This window comes from Homarus americanus, unplaced genomic scaffold, assembly GCF_018991925.1.
Source record: "Homarus americanus isolate GMGI-L3 unplaced genomic scaffold, GMGI_Hamer_2.0 scaffold60615, whole genome shotgun sequence".
NCBI lineage: Eukaryota > Metazoa > Arthropoda > Malacostraca > Decapoda > Nephropidae > Homarus > Homarus americanus.
This window is the reverse complement of record NW_024740045.1, coordinates 2,037-24,180: the sequence shown is the minus strand read 5'-3', so window position 1 is coordinate 24,180 and position 22,144 is coordinate 2,037. Positions and strand designations below refer to the sequence as shown.

Sequence of the window (22,144 nt, the reverse complement as noted above, 5' to 3'; positions counted from 1 at the left end):
CAAAGGTCTCCCCGAGCTAACTAAATAGGTTTTGCATATACAGTACTGTACTGTACTGTACAGTGATGCGTGAAGAGAATTTATAAAATAGGTCTTTGGTTACTTCACAATTAACCACTTGTGTGTGGTCCCTCTGCTGAAGAATATCATCATAAGTCGGGCAGTTAAAATATTAATACAGCAGTAGCGTCCCCTTACTGAAGGGATAAATTTTAATCATTAAATTATGCGTTTTATTTTTAGCTCCACTTTGTCTTAGTTTTACATTCTATATCATTGTGTGTATTTCCTCATCATTCTTTTTCCTATAATACGACTTTAATAATAACTATGTTCACCATTACCCACAAAATGCTCACTGAACATTTCATAAGATTAACTAAATTACAGTATACTAAAACACTGTTGCTTGGTCAAACATCAAAAGACGGTTTTATTACTATACTTTGTATATGATTGTTGTTTCAATCACATCATAAATATCTTCACAGAACACTAGTTTTTATCATGTATCATTCTACATAACAGACAACTTTAAATATTCAGGTCATGTACAGTACTCCAGGGTGCTTATAAGAACCTTGTAGCTCAAAGGATTGGACCCGAAATTTTCTTGTTTGTATTACTGTGCACATATACTGAACAAAGAGATATAAATGCTCCCTCCCAAGGACAGATATGTTCATACACCTTTGACATACTGTACATTAATCATAAACTTCAAGTGTTCAGGTCTCACAGCTCATAGTGTCTGGTCCTGAATATTCTTGATTGAACAATTTAATTTGTATTGATAATTCAATTGAGTAGTAAAAGATGGTTATTTAAATTTTACAATCTGTGTATAATGAATGTTTAAAATATCATTCACAAAAAAACAGCCCGTTACTATTTCTATACACACTGTACAGTATTGCTCAAAGGAATGCAGACACCCTTCCTGCAACTGTTGTGGTACTCAATACCAAGGTAAATACTGTAGTAAAATGTTGCCTTACAAACCACAAACAAATTTCATGCGAGTAATTTTTTTTATTATTTTTATTAGTACTTTTTTCATTAAAACTATCTTATACTGTAATTATTTTAAGGATAAATGAACAAGCAACAACAATATCTTAATTATTGTTTTAAAAATCATATGTAAATACACAGATATTCCAAAATAAGATATCAAAAACATGTATGTAAATAATCTTAAAATACACAATTTACAACAACTGTATATCTTAGCAGATAATATATCACCCTACTCATTCACATTACAAACCATAACATGATGCTTTATATGAAACACTGATAAAGTCGACTTTCCATCGTGTTTTGGAAAATGTTCACTAATACAGTATAATTAAATTGTACAATGTTCGGCAGTCGATATATTTATTACATTGACTTGTGTATATCCTAAAATATCATGTCATAATTATATACAGTAATATGCTCTTTTAGTTATGACAAACATTAAAAGTGTAGTGATATCTCCGTTAGTCGGAACAATTGGTGCAGAGCACTTCCTGGTAACGAGACGACTCTCTCAAAGCCGGAAAAATCAATCTTCCCCTGAATTTTCCAGGTAATGGAAAATGTACTCGGAAGTTCCAGAAATTGCCCATTAGATCATCTCTTGAACCCCCAAAAATATCCTCCATCCCCGGAATTTTCCAGGTACCGGAAAATTTTCCTTGGAACTTCCAGAAAATTTACCTAATTTTCATCTCTAAACCCAGAAAAAAACTCCCCCCATCCCCGGAATTTTCCGGGTATATGAAAAAGTTTCTAGGATTTTTCCGGAAAATGTGCCCCCTGGAAAATTTCAATTCCGGCTATCGGAGTTCCGGGTTTGAGGGATTCTGGCTAACGGAGATATTACTCTAATTACATTTGGTAAGGTACAGGTCATTGTGGTGGAATATTTACACTCAACAATGGCTCATACAGTACAGGATATATCGGTAAATTTCAGTCGGATTTTGAGGGAGTAATGATGGTAGCTGCTTTCTTATGAATTCAAATATTCTCACAATTTCTTTCCCTTTCCTTCATTTTGATTAGTATTTTATTACTAAGCAGTGCCCTGGTATATTCAGAGGTACAGTACCATTATTAGCTGGTGAGCTCCATTAGGAAACCTCATTACAGTATAAACTTTCAAAGCATACATGGTTGTTTGGGCTGCCATGTAGCTTGCCATGTTTTCAGCTTGATATAATTATCATTCATATTACTGATGCTATTGCTGTACATGTACATACGCTCCAAAAAAATATCTTTAAAGATTTTGTGCTTAACAATATGACAAAGACTGTAAGATTCTGACGACTCTACGAAGACAACAGGAGTCGGTGTTCATTTTGAAATTCATTTGACCCCGTCTGTAAAGATACATTTTTGAGTGTGTACATACAGTACCTCTTTAGTTTCTTTCTATTAATGAAGGGAATAATAATATTAATTTTGAGGGATCCTTATAATTTAACTTATGGTTTTCAGATAATATACTGGACTGCGATATTATAATGGGTTTAAGATTTACGATACTTGTTTTCTTTGTACGTACACCATGCTTAATAAAATTTATACCTTAAGAAGATTTGGCTACCTCAGTCCTTGCTTGTGGTACTATATTAATTTTTACAAGAGGAGAGATTATGAACCATTGTAGCAAATGACCTTTATATAACCCCCTAGATCCAGCCAGGTTACCTAGTTGGTACAAAATCTGAAAGACAAACTCAAATATGTTTCGTAATAATAACCTTTTAATATCTTTTAAAACCGCCGCCGCCACCACCTCTGCCAAAACCACCACCACCTCTGCCAAAACCACCGCCACCACCTCTGCCAAAACTACCACCACCTCCTCTGCCAAAACTACCACCACCACCACCTCTGCCAAATCCTCCTCGACTACCACCGCCTCCTCTTCCAAATCCTCTTCCTCCACGGCCACCTGGACAATGAAACATATTATTAGGAACTTGTTTCAGTATAATAAAGGAGATATCAAAGAAAACTGAATAAGAAAAAAATACATAGGATGTATACAAGTGTTCTGAAGGTGTATGCAAAACCTATGAATATTGTAAACCTGTTGCAGAAACTATATACAGTACAAATTGAAAACAAAATTATGTTATAACCTTTTCTCTTTTTATACATTATCATTTACTGCACATAACTTATGTCAGATTATTGTAATCAACCAAAACCACCGAGTGCAAAAAAAAGAAACTGATGTAAAGTAATACTTTTAGCATTATAAATTTCACATGAGTTACGAATAATCCTTCTGCTTACATATCAAACTGCTGTCATTTCCTATTTAACAAATATTCATGACGAGATTCTTACTGTGTTAGATTTCATAATAAGGCTTATCACTAGATTTTCTTACAAATACAAAAAAAGGATCAGTGAAGACTAGGCAGCCCAACTCATTTTACCTGAAGATGATATATAATATCTGGTTAGGTTAGGTTAGGTAAGGTTTAGGTTGATTAATCGTGAAGATGAAATAAGCTGGGCTTTCTTAACAAAAAAAAAGGTCCCTTCCACTTGTGTACATACCACCTCCTCTGCCACCACGTCCTCTCCCTCCTCCCCTACCACCTCTTCCTCCTCTAGATGATTGATTGCCAGGAAGGAATATATGTAAAGGAAGCAATTTGGCTGGATCGATATATATCTGTCGAGAAAAAGAAAGATGAACTTGTAGTACATGGGGCCTTGGTACAGAGAGAGAATACAATACTACTGTACTTTATCAGAGAAGATATCTCACAAAGGTAAGAATAAATGGTTAAAGTTCTCCCCTTCCACAATATGACCAACACAGACCCAGCAAAACATCCCATGCCTTTTTTTCACTCATTCTCTGATCCTATACAGTACTCTCCCTTTTTTATAATTTTTCACTTCCTCTTCTTTCAGTATTTTCATACCACTTCAGGAGACCTTGATCTGCTTTCTTTCCATTTCCTTCACTTCTACACCTCCATATTTCCTTATTTATTATTCTCTGCATACAATTTACCAACACTGCTTTCAACCGACCTCCGAAAAAGCAACCAAATCACTGCTTAGTTATTCAAAGCATTACCAGGTATGCAACTGTTTATGAAAGTGCTCTATCCTCAAAAAAATTCTTCATTTAACATCATTGGATTATCCTGGGAACTTTATAACCTGCAAGCAACATACTTTACCTTTGATTCATTCTTAAATGATTTAGCTTTGATGTTCTCACCAAGCTTGATGGACACATATTTTTCCATCGGTGTTCCAAATATTTCATCTACCTTCCCCACCTGAAAAACATAAAAGTGTTAAGTGTCACCACCTTTCACAAGATTTATGAGACAACACGTTTGCAATATTTATTACATGAGAATATTGTACAATATATAGAGGTGCAATGAACTTAACACACTAAAAATATCGCCTTAATTATACTGTACTATATAACTTAAATATCAAACAATACTAAATGAGAGAATATACTAAAATATGCAATGCAGAAAACTGTTCAATCATAATTATATACAGTACATCTATTTTAAAAACTAGTCAATGAGTTGTAATAAATCATTTCATCCCAATTAACATTTCCATCTTATTTACCAGTAGAGATAGTCCTCATTTAACAGAAGAGTTCCATTCCGTGTTAGAGCATCGTCTACATAAACAGCTCCCACCACTTAAGGGTTATGGTGGGAAACATTCTTGACCAGGGAATTTGGGGTTATTTAATTGAAGTGATTTGTATTTTTCATACAAAAACAGGAAATACATACAAATATACAAAAAACATAACATAAAATACAATTGAGAGGCATGTGCATGCTGCATCTCTACACTACTAACAGCTTCTTGATTGCTGCTCAGCTTGGAGTAACTAGCATGAACCTACACTGTACTTCAAAAAATTTATGAGTGTTTCCAAACTAAGACAACTACAGATAACTTAAATCAATCTTCACCTGCTCTTTATTTTCAAGATATATTGGTGCATTGAAGTAAGGAACATCTCTATGTGTCACTTTACACACGAGGTCTGCTTGAGCTGTGTGCATAAAGTACCCAAATTCCATTACCTGAAATATAAATGTTTTTTGTTGTTTTTCATGAAAACTCATTGTACTGTACAACAAAACCAATGAGAAGGAACTCATTAATATGTATACTGTATATATCAAGTATTTCAGGGTTTACCCAATACACAGACAGCGCCATAGCAAATTTAAAATAGATTAAGAATTATACACAAACTTACTTCATCTGGAGGTCCTTGATCATAGCCACGCCCTCCTCCACCACCACGTCCACCACGAAAACCTAAGGAAATTAAAAGTATAATTTGGGGAAAACAAAAAGTCAAGCTAAAAGGTTTGTACTTGGTTCTTCTCATGAAACATCACATCTGGAAATTGTGTCTTGTAATGCCATTTTCTCCCACTGAACATTAAAGTACTCTGCTTCATTCCAATCCCATGTCTCACTGCCTTAACTCTAATCATCCACCATCTTTCCATGTTCAGTTCTCTCATTACTTTAATTTTTTCAACCTACTAATTTAGCATGCATCACTTCCAAAGACTCCTCCAGTACTGTACATCATTCTTCATCATAATGTTACATTCTTGTTCACTCATTTTTTGTTCTATTCAACAAGATTTACAAAAACTCATGGTCAAACTCCATCCCATTTATTCTTCCTAGAATTTACTTTCAATTTCCTTCTATCAAACAAGTTGGTTAAAATCATTCATGATTTTTTGGGAGTTCCTGTTAACTGTCTGCTACAAGTACTGCAATTTAAAATGACACAAATGAAATTAGTGATTTATGAAATACTGTACCTGTATATTAAGATTTTTTTTTAATAAAATGTACTTAAGAGGAATTAATTTCTATATACAGTATCTAGAAGTCCTCTACAATATTCATTACCATACAAGATGTGTATATAAAATGGACAGGGTTTGTATAAATTAGTCTGGTAGATATTGGGAGGGTTTGCTGTATGGGTAAACTTACCACCACCACCTCGTCCTCTGCCAAATCCACCACCACCTCCTCTCCCACCACCTCCTCTCCCACCACCTCCTCTTCCAAAACCACCTCCTCCACGCCCATACATTTTCACCTGTAAAGAAACAAGAATTCAAAATCTCTTGACATCAAGGTTCTAGTATCAATATCAGCTAGATAGAAATAGTACAAACATTATCTCCAACATTAACCAATACATATTTGAAGAGTTACAGTACAGTACTCTTTATTATTGTATGTGTGTACAGTATTAGTTATCTGTTATTTTATTATAAAGTATAATGTACCCGGTATTGTATTTGTTACCGCAAGCGGTACATAATTATGATGACATATAAACAAATGTTATGTTAGGCTGTAACTCACAATGTAGTGTTGAGATGGTTGAAGATGAGAGGCCCAGAAGGAGGTTGGAGGGTGTGAAGGGAGTTTGTTTATGTATAATTATAATCACCTGACTCAGCCATAGCTGACCAGCCAAGGGGCCAGGCTATAGGGTGGGCATTTCAGTATAGCTACCCATATCTTAGAGTCAACACCTACCCTGGCTTCTCTCTAGACTTTCAACACGTAAGTTTAACTAGTACTTATTGTGTACACAGGTAGACTGTGTCATTGTTTTTGTGTTAAGATTAGACTAATTACATAGCCATGATTGTTATGTAAATATATATTGGATTAAACATTTATGTAAGAGTGCCTATGTATGACTTATTTGAAATACTAAATGAATTGTATTCAACAGGTTTGACTGAATTATAATGTTCGTGTACGACGTTAGAAGTATTATTCACCGTCTGATTGGCGGTTACAGTATTTCTAAACCTGTGAAAATTACAATACTGTACCAATATTTCTCTTAAGTTCAGCCCTGGGATTAAGTGAAGTAGCTAACAAAATTCTCAACATCTGCCAAATGATAAAACTTTCAATAGCATTGTTCATATTTTGAGACCTCTATATAATTCCAAAACCAGTTAGCACTTTTTGGGAATTCTGGACTGCGGTACATATGTTAATGTGTTACTTCAAGAATCTGAACTACTGTGAGCATGTACAGTACGTAACAGATACTGTAGCTATCATTCACTGTAAATGACCCACGAAAATACATTAAATTTCCATAGAGGATACAGGTACGGCAGTCATATTGATGGACTGTAATGTTAATGGTTAGGTTAGGTTAGGTTATAGGGTAGATTAGATTAGGTTAGCCAGAAAGAAGGCCTACATTACATAGTCTGCCCACCCACCTCACATGAGCATTAGGCTGCTGTACTAATAGACACCTACCTTTCGAATACAGTTGCCGTACCTGTATTCTGTACCTTAATTTTAACCTCTCAAAAATATTATACATATGTAGTCTAAGCCCCCTACCTTTTGCATACAAATTTTATCATATAAACTTGAACTATACTCAAATATATACGGTAACTGTATTTGTACCTACTTTGATTATGGTTCTGTTTTCAAGCGGTCATAGAGTACAGTACTGTATTTTTTCTAAGTTTTATCTAATCATTATACTATAATCAATCAATTATGCACACAGTGATGTATGGCCATAATTTAAATCACCACGAATGGCTCTACAAGACACGCCGGTGAGCTACAGCAGCATCATGTGAACCTGGCGGGCCCCCAAGCATATAACTAGGAAAAGCCCCAGTATTGTATTAATATAAAGCATATGAACAAGGCTTAACCCCTCTGTGATGCGGTAACTCCTTTGAATTTATACCATATCAACTTACCTAATAATTATTCAGAATTCTAACTACACTCCTAACACCTCCCGTCACAACAACAACCACCACCACCACCACCAGTCGACCACGTGCAGACTTAACGCATTTAATAACAAATGTCTTTTTAGAAGTTATTAATTATATTATTTTAAATACTTTATAATTCTTTTAAAACATATATATATTTTGGTAAATTATTATATTGTTAATTTATTTGATAACTACAACAGAATTTGTCTCCATATTAGCAGATGCCTTATAGTAATAGTCACTCCAAAGAAAGTTAATTTACTCTGACAATATTATGTACTTGTGGGTTATTTAATTAACCTATGGCTGTTTCCGATTAATTTCAACTGAGGTGCTTATTAACGTCTATTAAATCATCCATTACTGACCTATAATATAAGACTAAACCTACCCTGGCATGAGAGGGCCTTAGGTACATGCTCTAGTTTGGAAGCCCTTCATTGGACGTTTCTAATCCACTGGCAGTCTTTTATAGGTAATTATTGTCGTCTGACCCGCTGCATTATTCGATAGTCATCCTTAATAGATGATAACAAAATTGTGTTGATATATTGGAGGTGGGTGAAGGAAAATGTACTACTGTCACTTGAGAGAATTGTCTATTAGTCGCCACATTATTTTTTTTCAGAAATATTGTTCCATTACTGTTAATTATTAAATTCCATAACTTAATAAACATTCCTAGAATTATGGAGGAAGGAGGGACTCATCATAAGCTACGTTTACCCTCCAAAAGTTACCATTTTCTCTTCCTCATTAATGAAGAGAATCATCAGAGTTCTCTCAGTTAACCGCCGTAAATATTGAGACAGTGAGTGGTTTAAACTTTTCTCTTCCAAGTTTTATTAAATGTATAGTTATATGATAATTTTTAGCTTATGTTTGGGTTGTTACGATAAGAACCAAAGACGTTGAAACTATAAAAGTAGAAGTAGTTTAGGGATGTAACTTGTTAAGGGAAGTTGTGTGGGCTGATTCAGGTGGTGGGTCGTGATAGGTATAGTAATCCATTGTCTCTTTCCCTGTACATTGATAACAGAATATGCTATTAAAGCTTTTCTCAGCAGATGGAACTAAAATGGTGATAAAATACCATAGATGGAATCCCACCTAAGTTACTGGGGGAACTTACACAACCTATAAATACAAATCAATTATTTACTCATCTTCTCTCTCTACAGCCGAGCTAGACACTAGAGGGAGAAATATAGTAATTGCTTATGTAAGTCGTAAATTTAATGGTGCAGAAACACGCTATTCAGTAACTCATCTAGAGGCGTTACCTGTTGTCTGGTCATTAAAGAAATTCAGAGATGTGATATTTGGTTTTCAAGTAACGACTATACGTATCATGCAGCAATAACGGAGTTATTCCATGGAAAGAACCTCTCTGGCAGACTTGCACGTTGGTGCCAGATGCCTGAAGCTGGCTTAAGTCTCTCTAACTACACAAAAAGACTCAGAAAACATTCAGGGGATTTTAGGCCTCTTGTTCTAACCAGCATTGCAGGAAGAGAGTTGGAGACCTTGGTGAGGGAGAAGATTGTGGACTTCCTATAAGTACAGTAATCAACATTCTCAGTAAGGTAATCGCGGAGGAGACGGTTAGCAGTAGAAACAATTTATGGAATTGCACATTGTCTCTGTCCCTGTCACAGAGTGCACAAGGCAGGCCCTGTTAGATGGTGTTGTGGTTGGGTAATCTCACTGCTTACTAATTAATTTGCCATAACCATGAAATGAGGTATTATATTTTTGCCCATTTTTTTTTATTTCCACTGTATTATGTGGTGTAAGATATGTTTTAATCATATGAATCTGTTTTGAATATGTACAGAGTAACATATGTGTCCAGTCATAACTGTGGTATTTTTCCTTACAGAATTATGATTAACTTAGAGCACCTTCATCCACCACCGGGATGTGGGCATGTGACAGCTTATGAAAATGATGGTCGCCTTCGTGCTTTACATGTTACTGAAGCTCTTGAAACTACTAAGAAGTGGGTTAGTAATTGTGTATTGTACATCTTCATATGCTGTATATTTTGTACATCCTCCCCAATAATACAGTACTGTAATTTAATACAGGGCTGTACCTGTAGTTATGAGAAACCAGACGAAATTTGAATCGTGTACCCTTTGAGGTCCATTTTGATTAGTCATAAATTTACAAAAGTAATGTCAGTAATATATTGTACAGTACATATAAAGATTGGGTTCAATAGAGCTAAATTTATTAAGATATATTTATTGAAACATTTACTATACAGGCTGAGATTATGTATAAAATTTTTTAGGAAAATTGTGCCACACATTGATATTGCACATTGAAAGTATGATAGAACAAATCTTTCCTGGAGTTGATGGGGTGTACATATACGTAAACTAATTAATATTAGGTGTGTGCAAGGTGATGACCAAAATTATGCGATACTGTATCTCAAGTATTGCTGAGTGTGGGAAACATTCAGCCCGTGCCTAACCAAGACGAGAGGAGTAGAGGATAATGTTATTTTATACAGCAAGAATGTCTAGTTTTATATAAAATTACCTTTTAAATTATTATGTGTTGCATAAGTTTTTTTTTTTTTAACTTTCAAATCTTTTAAGAAGTAAGTTAGTCAATTAAGTAAGCATATTGGTGGATTAAAAAAAAAATATTTAATGTGCAGTGTTTTCATTATTTCTTCAGAAGAAAATTATGAAAATGACAAAACATATACTGTACTGTATGTAGCTTTGTATTTTCTGTTTATAAATGGAACCATGGGACAAAATTTATATTTTCTTAACTTTGAATTTTCATAAACCAAATTTTTGTAAACCAGAGACTGCCTGTATGTGGTGTATGATACAGGCATCTCATAATATCCTTAAATATATCATTTTACTTGGTAATTTTGAAGCTAAAAAAATCTAAATAATGTTTTTATTTTCTTAATGATTCTTCTTTTCAACAGTTAGGTGGGCAGTTCATTGAAGTAACTGTTGGACAGGAACCAGTCAGGACAGCACACAGCAAGCAAGAGGCACGGGAAGCATTCTCTGCCCACACGGAGACGCCATGGCAAAGAGTTATGTTTGCATAGTAAGTTCTGCCAACAAGCTACTGTGAAGCATATTGAGAAGGTTGAGTGGAAGTCCTGTTCTTTGATGACTTATTTATCCTCTTCGTATATAATTATTACTTCGTGACTCTCTTCCTGACCTTGTGCAGAATAATTAAAATTGTGGATACAATTACCTGTACTGTACTTAAATCTTCAACAATGGCTGTTCTGACATAATAAAAAATTATATTTATTACTGTACTGAATGTAAAGTGTTTCATATGGTATTAGAATTACTACTTAGGCCTACTGAAAATATGGTAAGCATGTCTATACCCTCCCTTTGAATTCTAAACTTTTTGGCTTTTATTGGGCTGCAGGAGGCATTTTTATAGTCTAATCCGGGAGTTCCCAAACCTGGGGTCGGAAAGCTCATTAGGTAGGGTCACAAAGAGGTCATGGGGTCGGTGGGGTGCTTTGGGTCTGCCAGTGAAATGATTTGGGGTCGCACTGGATAATTGACAACACTGGATGGGGTCGTGCTAGAAAAAGCTTGGGAACCCCTGGTCTAATCTAAAGTCTGTATTTTTCATGTTGGGCTTTTTCATAACAGCAGTAGTGTAATAACAAAACTGTATTGCTTACCTTTAGCTCAAAATTATGTTGGCATTTTACAGTATCACCTTTCCTTGAGTATTCGCAGTGTATACGTTATCAATATGGTTGTGAATATTAAATTCCACGTATACCATTATCATAATTACCTGCACTGTTTGCAACAACCACGGCAGCCATGACATGCAGTCTATCTGCTCTTTTATAGCACTCAGTACATTTCCAAAACCAGGAACTGGACAGCGGGCCTGGATGGCACTGTTTTGATTATCATAAACTGATCTTTATAAATTGTGGTCTGCCTGTGTATGACAGTTCACACCTCTACTAAAGTTGATGATTTAGCACCTTTTTTTTTTTTACTAGATTCCATTAAGGATATTTTCTGAAAACTTACAGTTATGAGGAGGGATGGGAGGCTTCCCTACAGGAGATGATCAAAGGCAAGGATGAAGGTAGTCTGTATCAAGTTGCTTCCACTATGGCTTCTGTTATCCTGAAAGTGTGTGGCATCATTGCTAAAGCACAGGCACTCCTACCATCACCCAAGAGGAGTGGAAGTTCTGCAAATACTCCCCTTGGTAAGAATCCTCATCAGGTATTATATGATAGCACATGAATCTTGCCTGCTGTGAAACAAAATATCCATGAAAGCAAAAAATTTAATGTGCTCTTCGATTAATAAATAATTCATAACACCTCTAGAACTCATAACTCGCATTTTAACTAGTGCTTTTTTCTCAATCTAGTGCTGCGTGGATCAGGTGGTAGTATTGTGAGTGTGGCTTGGCATCCTCATACCAACACCTTGGCTGCAGTGTTTTGCGATGATACAGTGAGAGTTTTTGCTGCTGGTCGCAGTATTACACCTCTTCTGAAACATCGCCTCCAGAAATCCATCACACACATTGCATGGATGTATGTATAAGTCTAAAAAAAGGTTCTTCTTCTTTTAATGTAACTTACTATACTGTAGCATATGTACAGTAGTACATGTCAACATGTGGATTACAAATTAATTTTTCAATATCTTGTGGGTTTCTCAAAATGAACTACCGGTAATATCCAGCAATACTACTTTTCTTCCATGACAGTTTAAACTTGGTGCCTCACTACTTTTATAGGGGACAACAACTTCAAATTACCTTAGAACTTTGCCCTCTTAGCTAGATTTATTATGTTATTTCAGACTGGAACATTATAAATTCCTGTAATGTATATAAGGCTTAAGAGATATTTTACCCACATTATCTCTGAGGCATCATTGACAAGTGAGGAGGATGTCAGTGAACAGGATAATGGTAATGAAGAAGTTGCACAGAGAGAGTACAGGTGGAGGGAGACATGGGATGGAAGGCTGGGGCCACTAACAAGAAAATGAGGGAGGGAATAAAAGGAAGAGAAAGGGCAAAGGAGATACTGTCTGTCATAGCCACCACATCAGAGAGGAGTGAGTTAGTGTTATAAGAGGTCTTTAATTTGCTGTGTGATGGATCAGTAAAACACTTGTACTATACTAATAAAGTATCACCTGCCAAGTAATTTTAATTAAGGTGGTGTCATTGTATGTCAGATTTTTTTTAACAGAAATTCACAAGTATATATTTTTTTTTTTACTGTATTATTATTTATTTATATTATTTTTATTTTATTTTTATTTTTTCCAGGCCCTATTCAGCCTCACTTATGGCAGTAGGTTGTGAGTGTGGTGTGTTATTGTGGACACTAGACCCAGTCAATGTTGTGACCCGCCCATCTGGCTCCTGTGTCTCACTCCTGGCCCACCCTAGTGCAACACCCATCAACTCCTTGACATGGCATCCCAAGGTTAGTACAAAAGCCTGGAGGTTTTGAATGTATATCCCACCTGTCATACAAGATTAATTGGACTTAGTTGCCACTGAAAGCATTACTGTTAGAGGAGTTCCTTCTCCTTTTCTGAAACAAGAACAACATTCACTCTGTAACCCATGTCATGGTTCCCAAATAAACTTGGGTCTAAACTGTCCCTACTTTTGTTTTCATTTACTGGCTTTTTATTGCTTACTCTTCTGCTCTTTTTCTTTTACATTTTCTTCATTGGTAACTTTCCCTTATTTATACATGCTGAAGCAACTGTGATTTATTCTTTGATTTATTATACTTGCTTTGAATTGTCAGTAAGTGCTAACTGCTTCTCAGAGTGATAATTAAACTTACCCAAAGAGTTGTTGATCAAGTAGTTGTAGTACAATACTGTTTTGTTCTTACATCTTGAAAGTGAGCAAACAGTAAGTAACTTAAAAGTTTCAAGATGTAACAGGTTCCTTTAAGTTTGAAAAGACATACGTTAGCAAGGGCATCCAGCCGTAAAACTTAGCTTCAACATGCCTGATGACATCTGGGTTGGGTCACCAGAGCTGTAATTGATTGTAATAATAATAATGATGAAGATGATAAACCACCATAGGATGTGTTGAACCAATGACTTAATTTTGACAACATTGTCTTTCTTTTCTTTTCATTGTACAGGTATTTTTCACAAATGTGTGTTTGCATAGTATTACATTTGTATGAAGAACTGTGTGAATTAACCCAATATTTTATTATTTCCTACCCACGATGCCTCAATAAACTGTACCAGATATTATTCCCAGTTTTCCATGTTTACAGTTATAGTGCGTTTTTTCTCAGCTGAAAAAAAATGCCCCGCCCCCTCCTCAAGAGTTACAGCTGATTGGCTGTTGCAAACCTGTCCAATATTGTCCTAAACTAATGATGTATTTCTAAATGAGTTTATTCATTATCGTTGGAATGACCGTTCCTGACGAGAAAGATATTTAGCTAAATTACATAAAGATACATACATTCATTATTTCAAACCTAAGCACGTAGGAAGTTTATCAGAAGTATTATACATGAATTAACTGTTAAACTCTGGGAGCAAATTCATGCTTTTGTCAGTACACAGTGCGATCACTAACGTCGGGACTCGAAAATACATAATTTGAAAAATATTTTATACGACTGCGGCGGTCGTATGTCCGAGTGGTTGTAAGTCGAGTAGGTTGTAAGTCGAGGAGTACCAAATGCATCCTCCGAAAGCTTGAATTTTCTAAGAGAGTTTAACAGTTAACTCATGTATAATACTTCTGATAAACTTCCTACGTGCTTATGTTTGAAATAATGAATGTATGTATCTTTATGTAATTTAGCTAAATATCTTTCTCGTCAGAAACGGTCATCCCAACTATTATGAATAAGCTCATTTAGAAACACATCATTACTTCAAGACAAAATCGGACAGGTTTGCAACAGCCAATCATCAGCTGTAACTTTTGAGGAGGGGGCGGGGCATCTTTTCTCAGCTGGGAAAAAACGCGCTGTAGTTAAAATGCAGTACAGGATATATTCTCTGATGCTAAATTCAGTTACATTGTGTTTTTTAACATATTGTATAATATTTATCTCTGAAAATTTTGCTAAGATGCAATAACTTTATCCTTATGTTTTCTATGCATTGTTTTTAAATCTATTATTGCTTTAGGGCAATTTATTTGCATGCGTTGGAGGCAGCAACAGTCAATTGGTGGTATGGGACGTGGGACGTGAGGCTTCAGTAGTGGTTCACAGTGGGACGGGTGGCAACATCTCCCTGGTTCTGTGGTCTCCCGACAGTTCAAGACTTTTTGTTGCCTACTCTTCAAAAATCATGAGGTAAGGTGACATGTAACTTATTCCCTGTATTTGAAATGTATTTTCTGTCTGTTCACATTTGGCCTTGCACTGATCATAACATTAAATGTGTGTATAGTATCTCATAGAAACTGATACAAAGGCTTGAGGAAGCAAACCGAGTTTTCAACGGTTCAATGCCTACACAATTTCACCTCTTCCATGCATTGTACTATTAATGTGCTTTATATTAAACTAGCAGAAACGCCGCTCTTTCGCTAGGCCACGGTAGAATGGACAGCCTAGAAAAGTTAGAGATAAAAGAAAAGTAAGCTGTAATGAGAGAGAGCATAAGGATAAAATTAGCTATAATACGTAGGATTTGATACGACTTTTCAACCTCTGTGTGGTGTAACGGATGGAGGTTAGATGCAGAGAAAAGTAAGCCATAATGAAACAGAACCTAAGGATCAAAATAGCTGTAAATCATAGGAAGGAATACGACTTTTCTATGTGTGTGCGTCCGGGCTGACCATTAGTCTCTCTCTTTCTCTCATTCTCTCAGGCGTGTCGGGTGGGGTCGGGTTGATTGGAGTTTTTTTAGATCCCCACATGACACTTGCTATCCATGCCAAATTTGGTCCAGATCGGTAAAGTAGTTTCCGAGATTTTCGTGCGGACACACAGACAAACAGACAGACTTCTTTGTTTTATATATATAGATACCTCTCTTAAACACATGTTCCTGGCCTCTCCCTACTAGCCTTATTGTAACCTCCCTCAGCACAAACATCTTGTTTTGTTGCTTCTTTGTAGTTCACTGTGTTGATCTCTTGATGTACATTCTCTCTGTGTTCCTATACCACCGCAGCAGTTGTTTACCATTATTACCTTGTCCATATCTCTATAATCCATTGTTCTTTTCATTATTCCATATCATAATGTAATTTGTAAGTGGCTAAACTTTACTCTGGTATGCTATTCGCTTGCAGGGTGTTTGAAACTCGAAGTTGGACTTACGAACAGTGGAGTCTTGAATCACCCATCCAGTCTGCAGTTTGGTCAAGTTTGGGTCATTTGTTGTTATTTGTGACTCAAGATGACCCAGTGCTCTACTACCTAGGTTTCATCCCTGGTGAAGGTGTTGGGGGAACTCAAGTAGCCGCTCAGGTTGCAGACCTCACTCAGACTCTAGTCTCTGATGAAGATGGTGAGGAAGTAAGGTAAGAGTTAACATATACAGTGCCATTAATACCACTTTTTGCTCAGAGTAGGTGGTGTACATAGGATCGTTCTTGAATACTTCCATCACACCACAACTTGTAATGATAAAACAAGTTTATGGTTGTAAAGAAGATGAAGAAGAAAATAGATGGAATACTTGTACCATACTTGTGTTTTAAAGAATTGATCTTGGTACTACAGGTTGACCCTCTCTTATCCGGTTTCTTGATCGTGATAGTGAGCTCTGATATAGCATTGTTATAGTGTACTGTATTTATATATTAATGTCTTCACTACCTCACACCTACTGGGAACTCCCCTTATGGAGATTCATGAAACCCCTTGTATGTCATATCATTTTTTTAAGACAGTTCCTTCATATTTTATTTTTTCTTGTTTTACAGTGTGGGGGGACCTGTGAAGCAGTTAGCTTGGGATATTCGTAGTGAACGCTTGGCTATTGTTTTCCGTGATACAGAATTTGTGGTGCTTTTCCACACGCACACTCATCCCACGTTACATCTCGCTCCAGGGTAAGTACAGTATTATTACTTTTTAGAGTTTTGAACTGTGTTGTACGTTGTATTGCTAATATTAATGTCGATTCATATTCTATCCCTTATCCTTCGGAGTATCCACGATGTGCATGTGTATATAGGCAGTCCTTATTATTCATCGGGGTTTCGTTACTGAAAACCACGACCACCTGTACGGTATTAACAAGATGACCACCGGTAACAGCTTTTAGTTGGGGTTTGGGTTACATTCCCAGGGGTTATCTTTTATGGAAGTTTTCTCACTTAAATGGTACTGATGTTTATATTCAAAATGATCACCAAATTATAAGAATTCCAGCAATGTAAATTATATTCTGGCCGGGTAATTTGTATGAATTTTATGAGCTAAAACAGGCAGTCAGGCAGGGTAATGGCGGTGGGGCAAATCTAAAAATAGCGCTCGAAATGACACTCACCGCGTATATGTGGAAAAAAATCCGTGTTAAGAAAGTTCAGCTCTGGCGAGGCACCGCTTATGAAAAAACGCGTAAGTGAAACCGCTATATATATATATATATATATATATATATATATATATATATATATATATATATATATATATATATATATATATATATATATATATATATATATATACTGTATATATATATATATATATATATATATATATATATATATATATATATATATATATATATATATATATATATATATATATGAAATAATTGAGACACTACAATTACTGTATGTGTAAATGAGGCAGAAAGTCAATCAGATCAGCAACTTGGGACTTGGTCACAATTTTCGTGATGCCATATGGCAGCAGGGTCTATCATTAGATAACAAATTATGCCTCCAATATCTTCTCAGATTGTAGTATTAAGATTCAAAGGCTGATAACACTTACCAATAAACATGTTTATTACAGAGGGCTCATTAGAGGTGAGCCTTGCCAAGTCCCCGTCAGTGTCAGCTTTCAGAAGAACTTACCCAATGGTGCTGTGTTATCAGTGGTAGGTTCCATTTTATATGACCCTTAAAACAAGCAAGTTTATTCCTCTAGAGATATTGAACAAGAATGATAATATAATGTGTCTATAGTATGTTTTATATCAAGATCATAATTGTGGCATTAGTAACAATTGTGAAACACTACAGGTATGGAGCAGCGGACAAGTGCAACATATTCCCATGCGTTACTCTTCGCGGGAACCTCTCCCTTCCACCCTCAACACCAGCACATTCAACACCTCTATCCGGACGACACACAACTCCATTCTCAACTGCAGTGTTCCTCTCAACACCTCCATGGGATATGCTGGGTCACCAGTTACATCACCCCTCATTGGTGGCATCTTCACATCTCCCTAAGTTAAAATTAAATTCTTAACTCACTTTTCCATGAATATCTCTTGAGGTGTAATTTTGTACATAACTTGGAGGCTTTTTACTGAATAAATAAAAAGTACCAAAGTAAGTTTGCAGATCCACTATGTGAAAAATTACCTGTATTAGTGACTAAATTCCTTCTTTACCCTGTCTTTCCATGTACCAGTTGTATTTAACCTGTCTGTCATTGTAGTTTACATTTATATTTTGTTCACTTCTCTATCCATCCTCGTAAAGGGTCAAAGTATCTTAACAAAATATTTGGGCATTTATTATCCTTTTAATTTTCAAGTTTTTTATCTCTTGTATCTTACATTTCAGACCTATTAGTGGAACTGATGTGATTATGACAATCCTTCCTCTTTTATAATATTTTTTAAGTGGTCCTTTTCTACCCATGTATATTGTAACAAGAAATAACCTGTAAAGGCCCTCCAGTTAGGTTCACACAACTTGTTTATAATAAAGTATTTTCTGTATGAGAGAGAAGTTGTTATCTAAATATTATAACCATGATTGTGTTACCCTTCAGAAAATATGGAAAGTTTTTACCTCAATTTGTGCAAGTAAAGAACAAAATTAGAATAAAAACTGTTTTATGTTACACACCAAGAAGTAAGTATCCTTCAAACACACGAACCCATTAACTTGAACTTAACTTACGGGAGGAGATTACAGGAAAAATTTACTGGGTATTTACATTTATTTACTTTCGGCCATCTTCTTGAGGATAACAGAAGTGTCTGCAAACTACACAGTACTGTATAAATATAATGTTATAATGAAATGGTAAGGTAGCTTTGGGTTTGAATTTCCATTTTCTGTAAAAAATATAAGGTCGTCATAATGTACAGTATGTCTATTTCTATCCCTAGTAGTTTATGGTTCAGTAGAGTGCCAGCTTCTAAGTTAAAACAAATTAAAAAAAAAATAACCAGGGTGTAAGCAGAAAAACATAAAATGTAGGACATAGTAAAATATTTTTTTTACTTTTAAACAAAAGGTTGAGATTATCAAGTGCATGACTGTGGTAAAAACATTGTGAAGATTGATGCTGGGGGTTTAAAGGCATATAGACTTCTTGTATAGATTGAAGAAATCTAAGATAATCATTAATGAGGTTTATAAGCCTTTATTTACTTTGTGGGGTTTTTGGTATGTTTGGTTCACACTCAGGATGGGATGGAGAAAGGAAACTCACAATGTGCTCTCATGTATACATGTTGTATTGGATGTACAATGCAGCTTGGTGCTGGGAAGGCAGCATGGTTACAAGCGTGATGTAGAGAGAGCTGGTTGGTGAGGGTGTTCAGAGGAGGACAGCTTGTGGGTCGCCATGCTCGCTGGCGGGAGCGAGGACCACCAGGCAGGCGGAGAAGGAGGAGGTGTTGCTTGCTGGTTGGTGTAGGTAGAAAAGAGAGTGGTCACCACGAGGTCAGGTCTTAAATAGCGGAGGTAGGCGTGGCTTAGTAGTTGACCTCCGCTATGTAAGGCGGCGCTGGTTGACCTAGACCACGAGGCATACACTGGGGAATTCGCGGGGTCGGCTACTCAGCGACAAACAGCGTTTGTAGGGGAGAAATCCACTACAGTATCACATGGGACATAAAAATCAACTTAGTTGTCTGTATTTATTAATATATAAATGAGCTATTACGAACGTTATTGACGGGAAATGGCTAGCTGTGAAAATACCTGAACATTACTTGTACACTGGCTTACCTCTTGTATTAATTCCACTAAGGCTGCTATGATACTAATCAAGTTAAGTCATGATGTCTCGACATGACTCGCCATGCCATTGCACCTAAATTTGTATGTTATTTTGCAGAAGCTATTCACACCAGGGGAGTTGAGTCATGCCAAACCTTACACAAGAGGTTTCAGTTGTAGATATTTTTATTCAAAATTAGTATTAACAATAGAAGATGGAAGTGCTGGAAATGAAATGCTTGAGGACCTTGAGGTGGCTTGACGGGGTAAGAAATGACAGGATAAGAGAGGTAGAAGTGGGCATAGACTGATGGAAAAATAAAGACCAGAATGTGCTGAAAAAGTTTGGCTACGTGGAGAAAATGAGTCGTTCAGATATCTAGACGGTGAGCCATAGTATCCTGCTTTCACGACCCACTCCAATTTGACAAAAAACAGTGAGCATGTAAGAAGGGAATAAAAATATTCGATATTTAAACATATTTGTATACTGCAGTACAATGACTCTTTATTTGTAACATGAACTAAGGGAATCTGGGTCATTCAATGTTACTTTATGGTTAAGTCAATAGTAAAACATAAATTAACCTTTCCATGTTAGAAGTGCCGGCAATTCTTAGCAGAATATTTCACATTCTTTCACATAAGTATCTGCCTCTGTTGATGACTTCATTATGATTGATGGAGACGTCCTTCTCTGTCGCCAGAGGCATGAAGAAAGACAGCCTTTCCTTCCTGTAAAGACTGTGAAGCTTTGATTTTACCAGCTTCAATTTCTATAAGGAGTGTTTCACTGAGGCAGTACAGTAGTTACAAGCAAAGTGGCACAGATTTTGAGCAACTGAAATGCAATTGGAAATACAAAGATGAGATTATTATCCTCCATATACTTCATTGCTGTAGTGTATTGTCTTCACATTATTTTGGAGGCTTGGACCTGGATATGTTGAATGGAAGATCTTCAATTGAATAAAAAATCTTGTCTTGTTGTGATTCAAATATATCACAATATCATGTTTCAAATAAATTAAAATTCTTACCAAAAAATGTGGCAAATCTTTCTTCAACTCCAAATGAACGCCTGTAATTTGTGTTCATTTTCTTGACAGAAACTCCTGTCATATCTACCAATTTCTTGAAATTTTCTGTCATTCTAAAGTAAAAATATCTGGATGGTTCAGTAGGTCTGGTAATAAATGACTAAAAGAACAAAAATCTGACCTTTTGGTGACGACGTCATGTTCACAGATTCGGTTTTTCCTACATCGCCAAATCCACAACAAACTATGTAATTGCGGGAGAAAGTGTGTTCATATTGCTTGAAATTTGACGGGATATTGACAAACTTGAATCTTTCTGCATGAACGGGAATGATTCAATTTGACTCGAATCAAATGACTAATGACTCGACTCAAAGGAATGAGACTCGGGACTGACTGCCCCGAGTGTGAACCCTTTCAAGACTAGACTTGACCCACACTGGAGCAAGTTCAGATACATTCAGGAGCTGGTGCATGCCCAGTACTTGCCAACAGTGTGTAACAGAGACGTAACCGATCACCCAAGCGGCTAACGAGCCGATCAGTGGTGAAGAGGAAAAGAGTAAATATTAAAGTAAAGGTGTGACCCTCCCAGACCAGGCAGAAGTACTCCAGGTTGTTCCTGTCCTAACAAAATAACAAAAACCTCCCGAATGACTAGTAAACAGGATACGTGGTAAAACGATGAATTAAACAAATACACATATATAAAATGTACTAAAAAACATAATTGGCAACTCCATAATGGTGCAATACTCCATCAGGTCCAAGGACAACCGCTGCGTGCAGTGACGTGGAGATTTTAGTTGCCTGGCCGACGTACTCCAGTTGACAACCAACAAGCATCTACGCCCCTCTTGAAGGTTAAAAGCACAGTCAAGGTAGGCATTTCCTTTTCACATACATAAATTAAAGTTCACGTTATAGCTGGGTTATTGGGGATCAGTGTGAATTATTCTTAAGAATGATATTTCATTTATCATTTTCACTATTATCAGTTCATTAGCTATTCGGGAAGTTGGTCTGTTCTTTGTAATGATTTTACTGTCCAGTGATAATATAGGAGGAAACCTGTGGTGCTTGGAAGGGTCACATTGTATAGGT

General features: G+C 36.1%; 2 protein-coding genes and 1 long non-coding RNA gene across 5 annotated transcripts; 1 reads left to right on the top strand and 2 right to left on the bottom strand.

Annotated features, from left to right (window-relative positions):
- Nucleotides 1–1,109: 1,109 nt before the first annotated feature.
- On the bottom strand, nt 1,110–7,900 carry LOC121875051 (H/ACA ribonucleoprotein complex subunit 1-like). Its single transcript, XM_042379399.1, has 7 exons — nt 7,812–7,900; nt 6,040–6,148; nt 5,276–5,337; nt 4,983–5,096; nt 4,209–4,310; nt 3,571–3,688; nt 1,110–2,953 (listed from the first exon to the last, which is right to left on the bottom strand). Exons 2-7 carry the CDS (start codon nt 6,140–6,142, stop codon nt 2,763–2,765), a joined length of 690 nt encoding a protein of 229 aa, XP_042235333.1. The 5' UTR covers nt 6,143–6,148; nt 7,812–7,900; the 3' UTR covers nt 1,110–2,762.
- Nucleotides 7,901–8,808: 908 nt separating this feature from the next.
- LOC121875050 (aladin-like) lies at nt 8,809–19,140 on the top strand. The gene is made up of 11 exons (XM_042379398.1): nt 8,809–8,832; nt 9,718–9,841; nt 10,798–10,925; nt 11,902–12,083; nt 12,252–12,420; nt 13,170–13,329; nt 15,029–15,198; nt 16,149–16,379; nt 16,785–16,913; nt 17,827–17,911; nt 18,057–19,140. Exons 2-11 carry the CDS (start codon nt 9,722–9,724, stop codon nt 18,267–18,269), a joined length of 1,587 nt encoding a protein of 528 aa, XP_042235332.1. The 5' UTR covers nt 8,809–8,832; nt 9,718–9,721; the 3' UTR covers nt 18,270–19,140.
- Nucleotides 19,141–19,789: 649 nt separating this feature from the next.
- On the bottom strand, nt 19,790–21,353 carry LOC121875049. 3 transcript variants are annotated; one of them, XR_006090542.1, is made up of 3 exons: nt 21,041–21,353; nt 20,589–20,841; nt 19,790–19,834 (listed from the first exon to the last, which is right to left on the bottom strand). It is a non-coding gene; the product is annotated as an uncharacterized LOC121875049 (long non-coding RNA). The 3 variants fall into 3 exon arrangements; XR_006090543.1 differs by having other exon boundaries at nt 19,821–19,873; XR_006090541.1 differs by lacking the exon at nt 19,790–19,834 and having other exon boundaries at nt 20,473–20,841.
- Between the last annotated feature and the right edge of the window lie 791 nt (nt 21,354–22,144).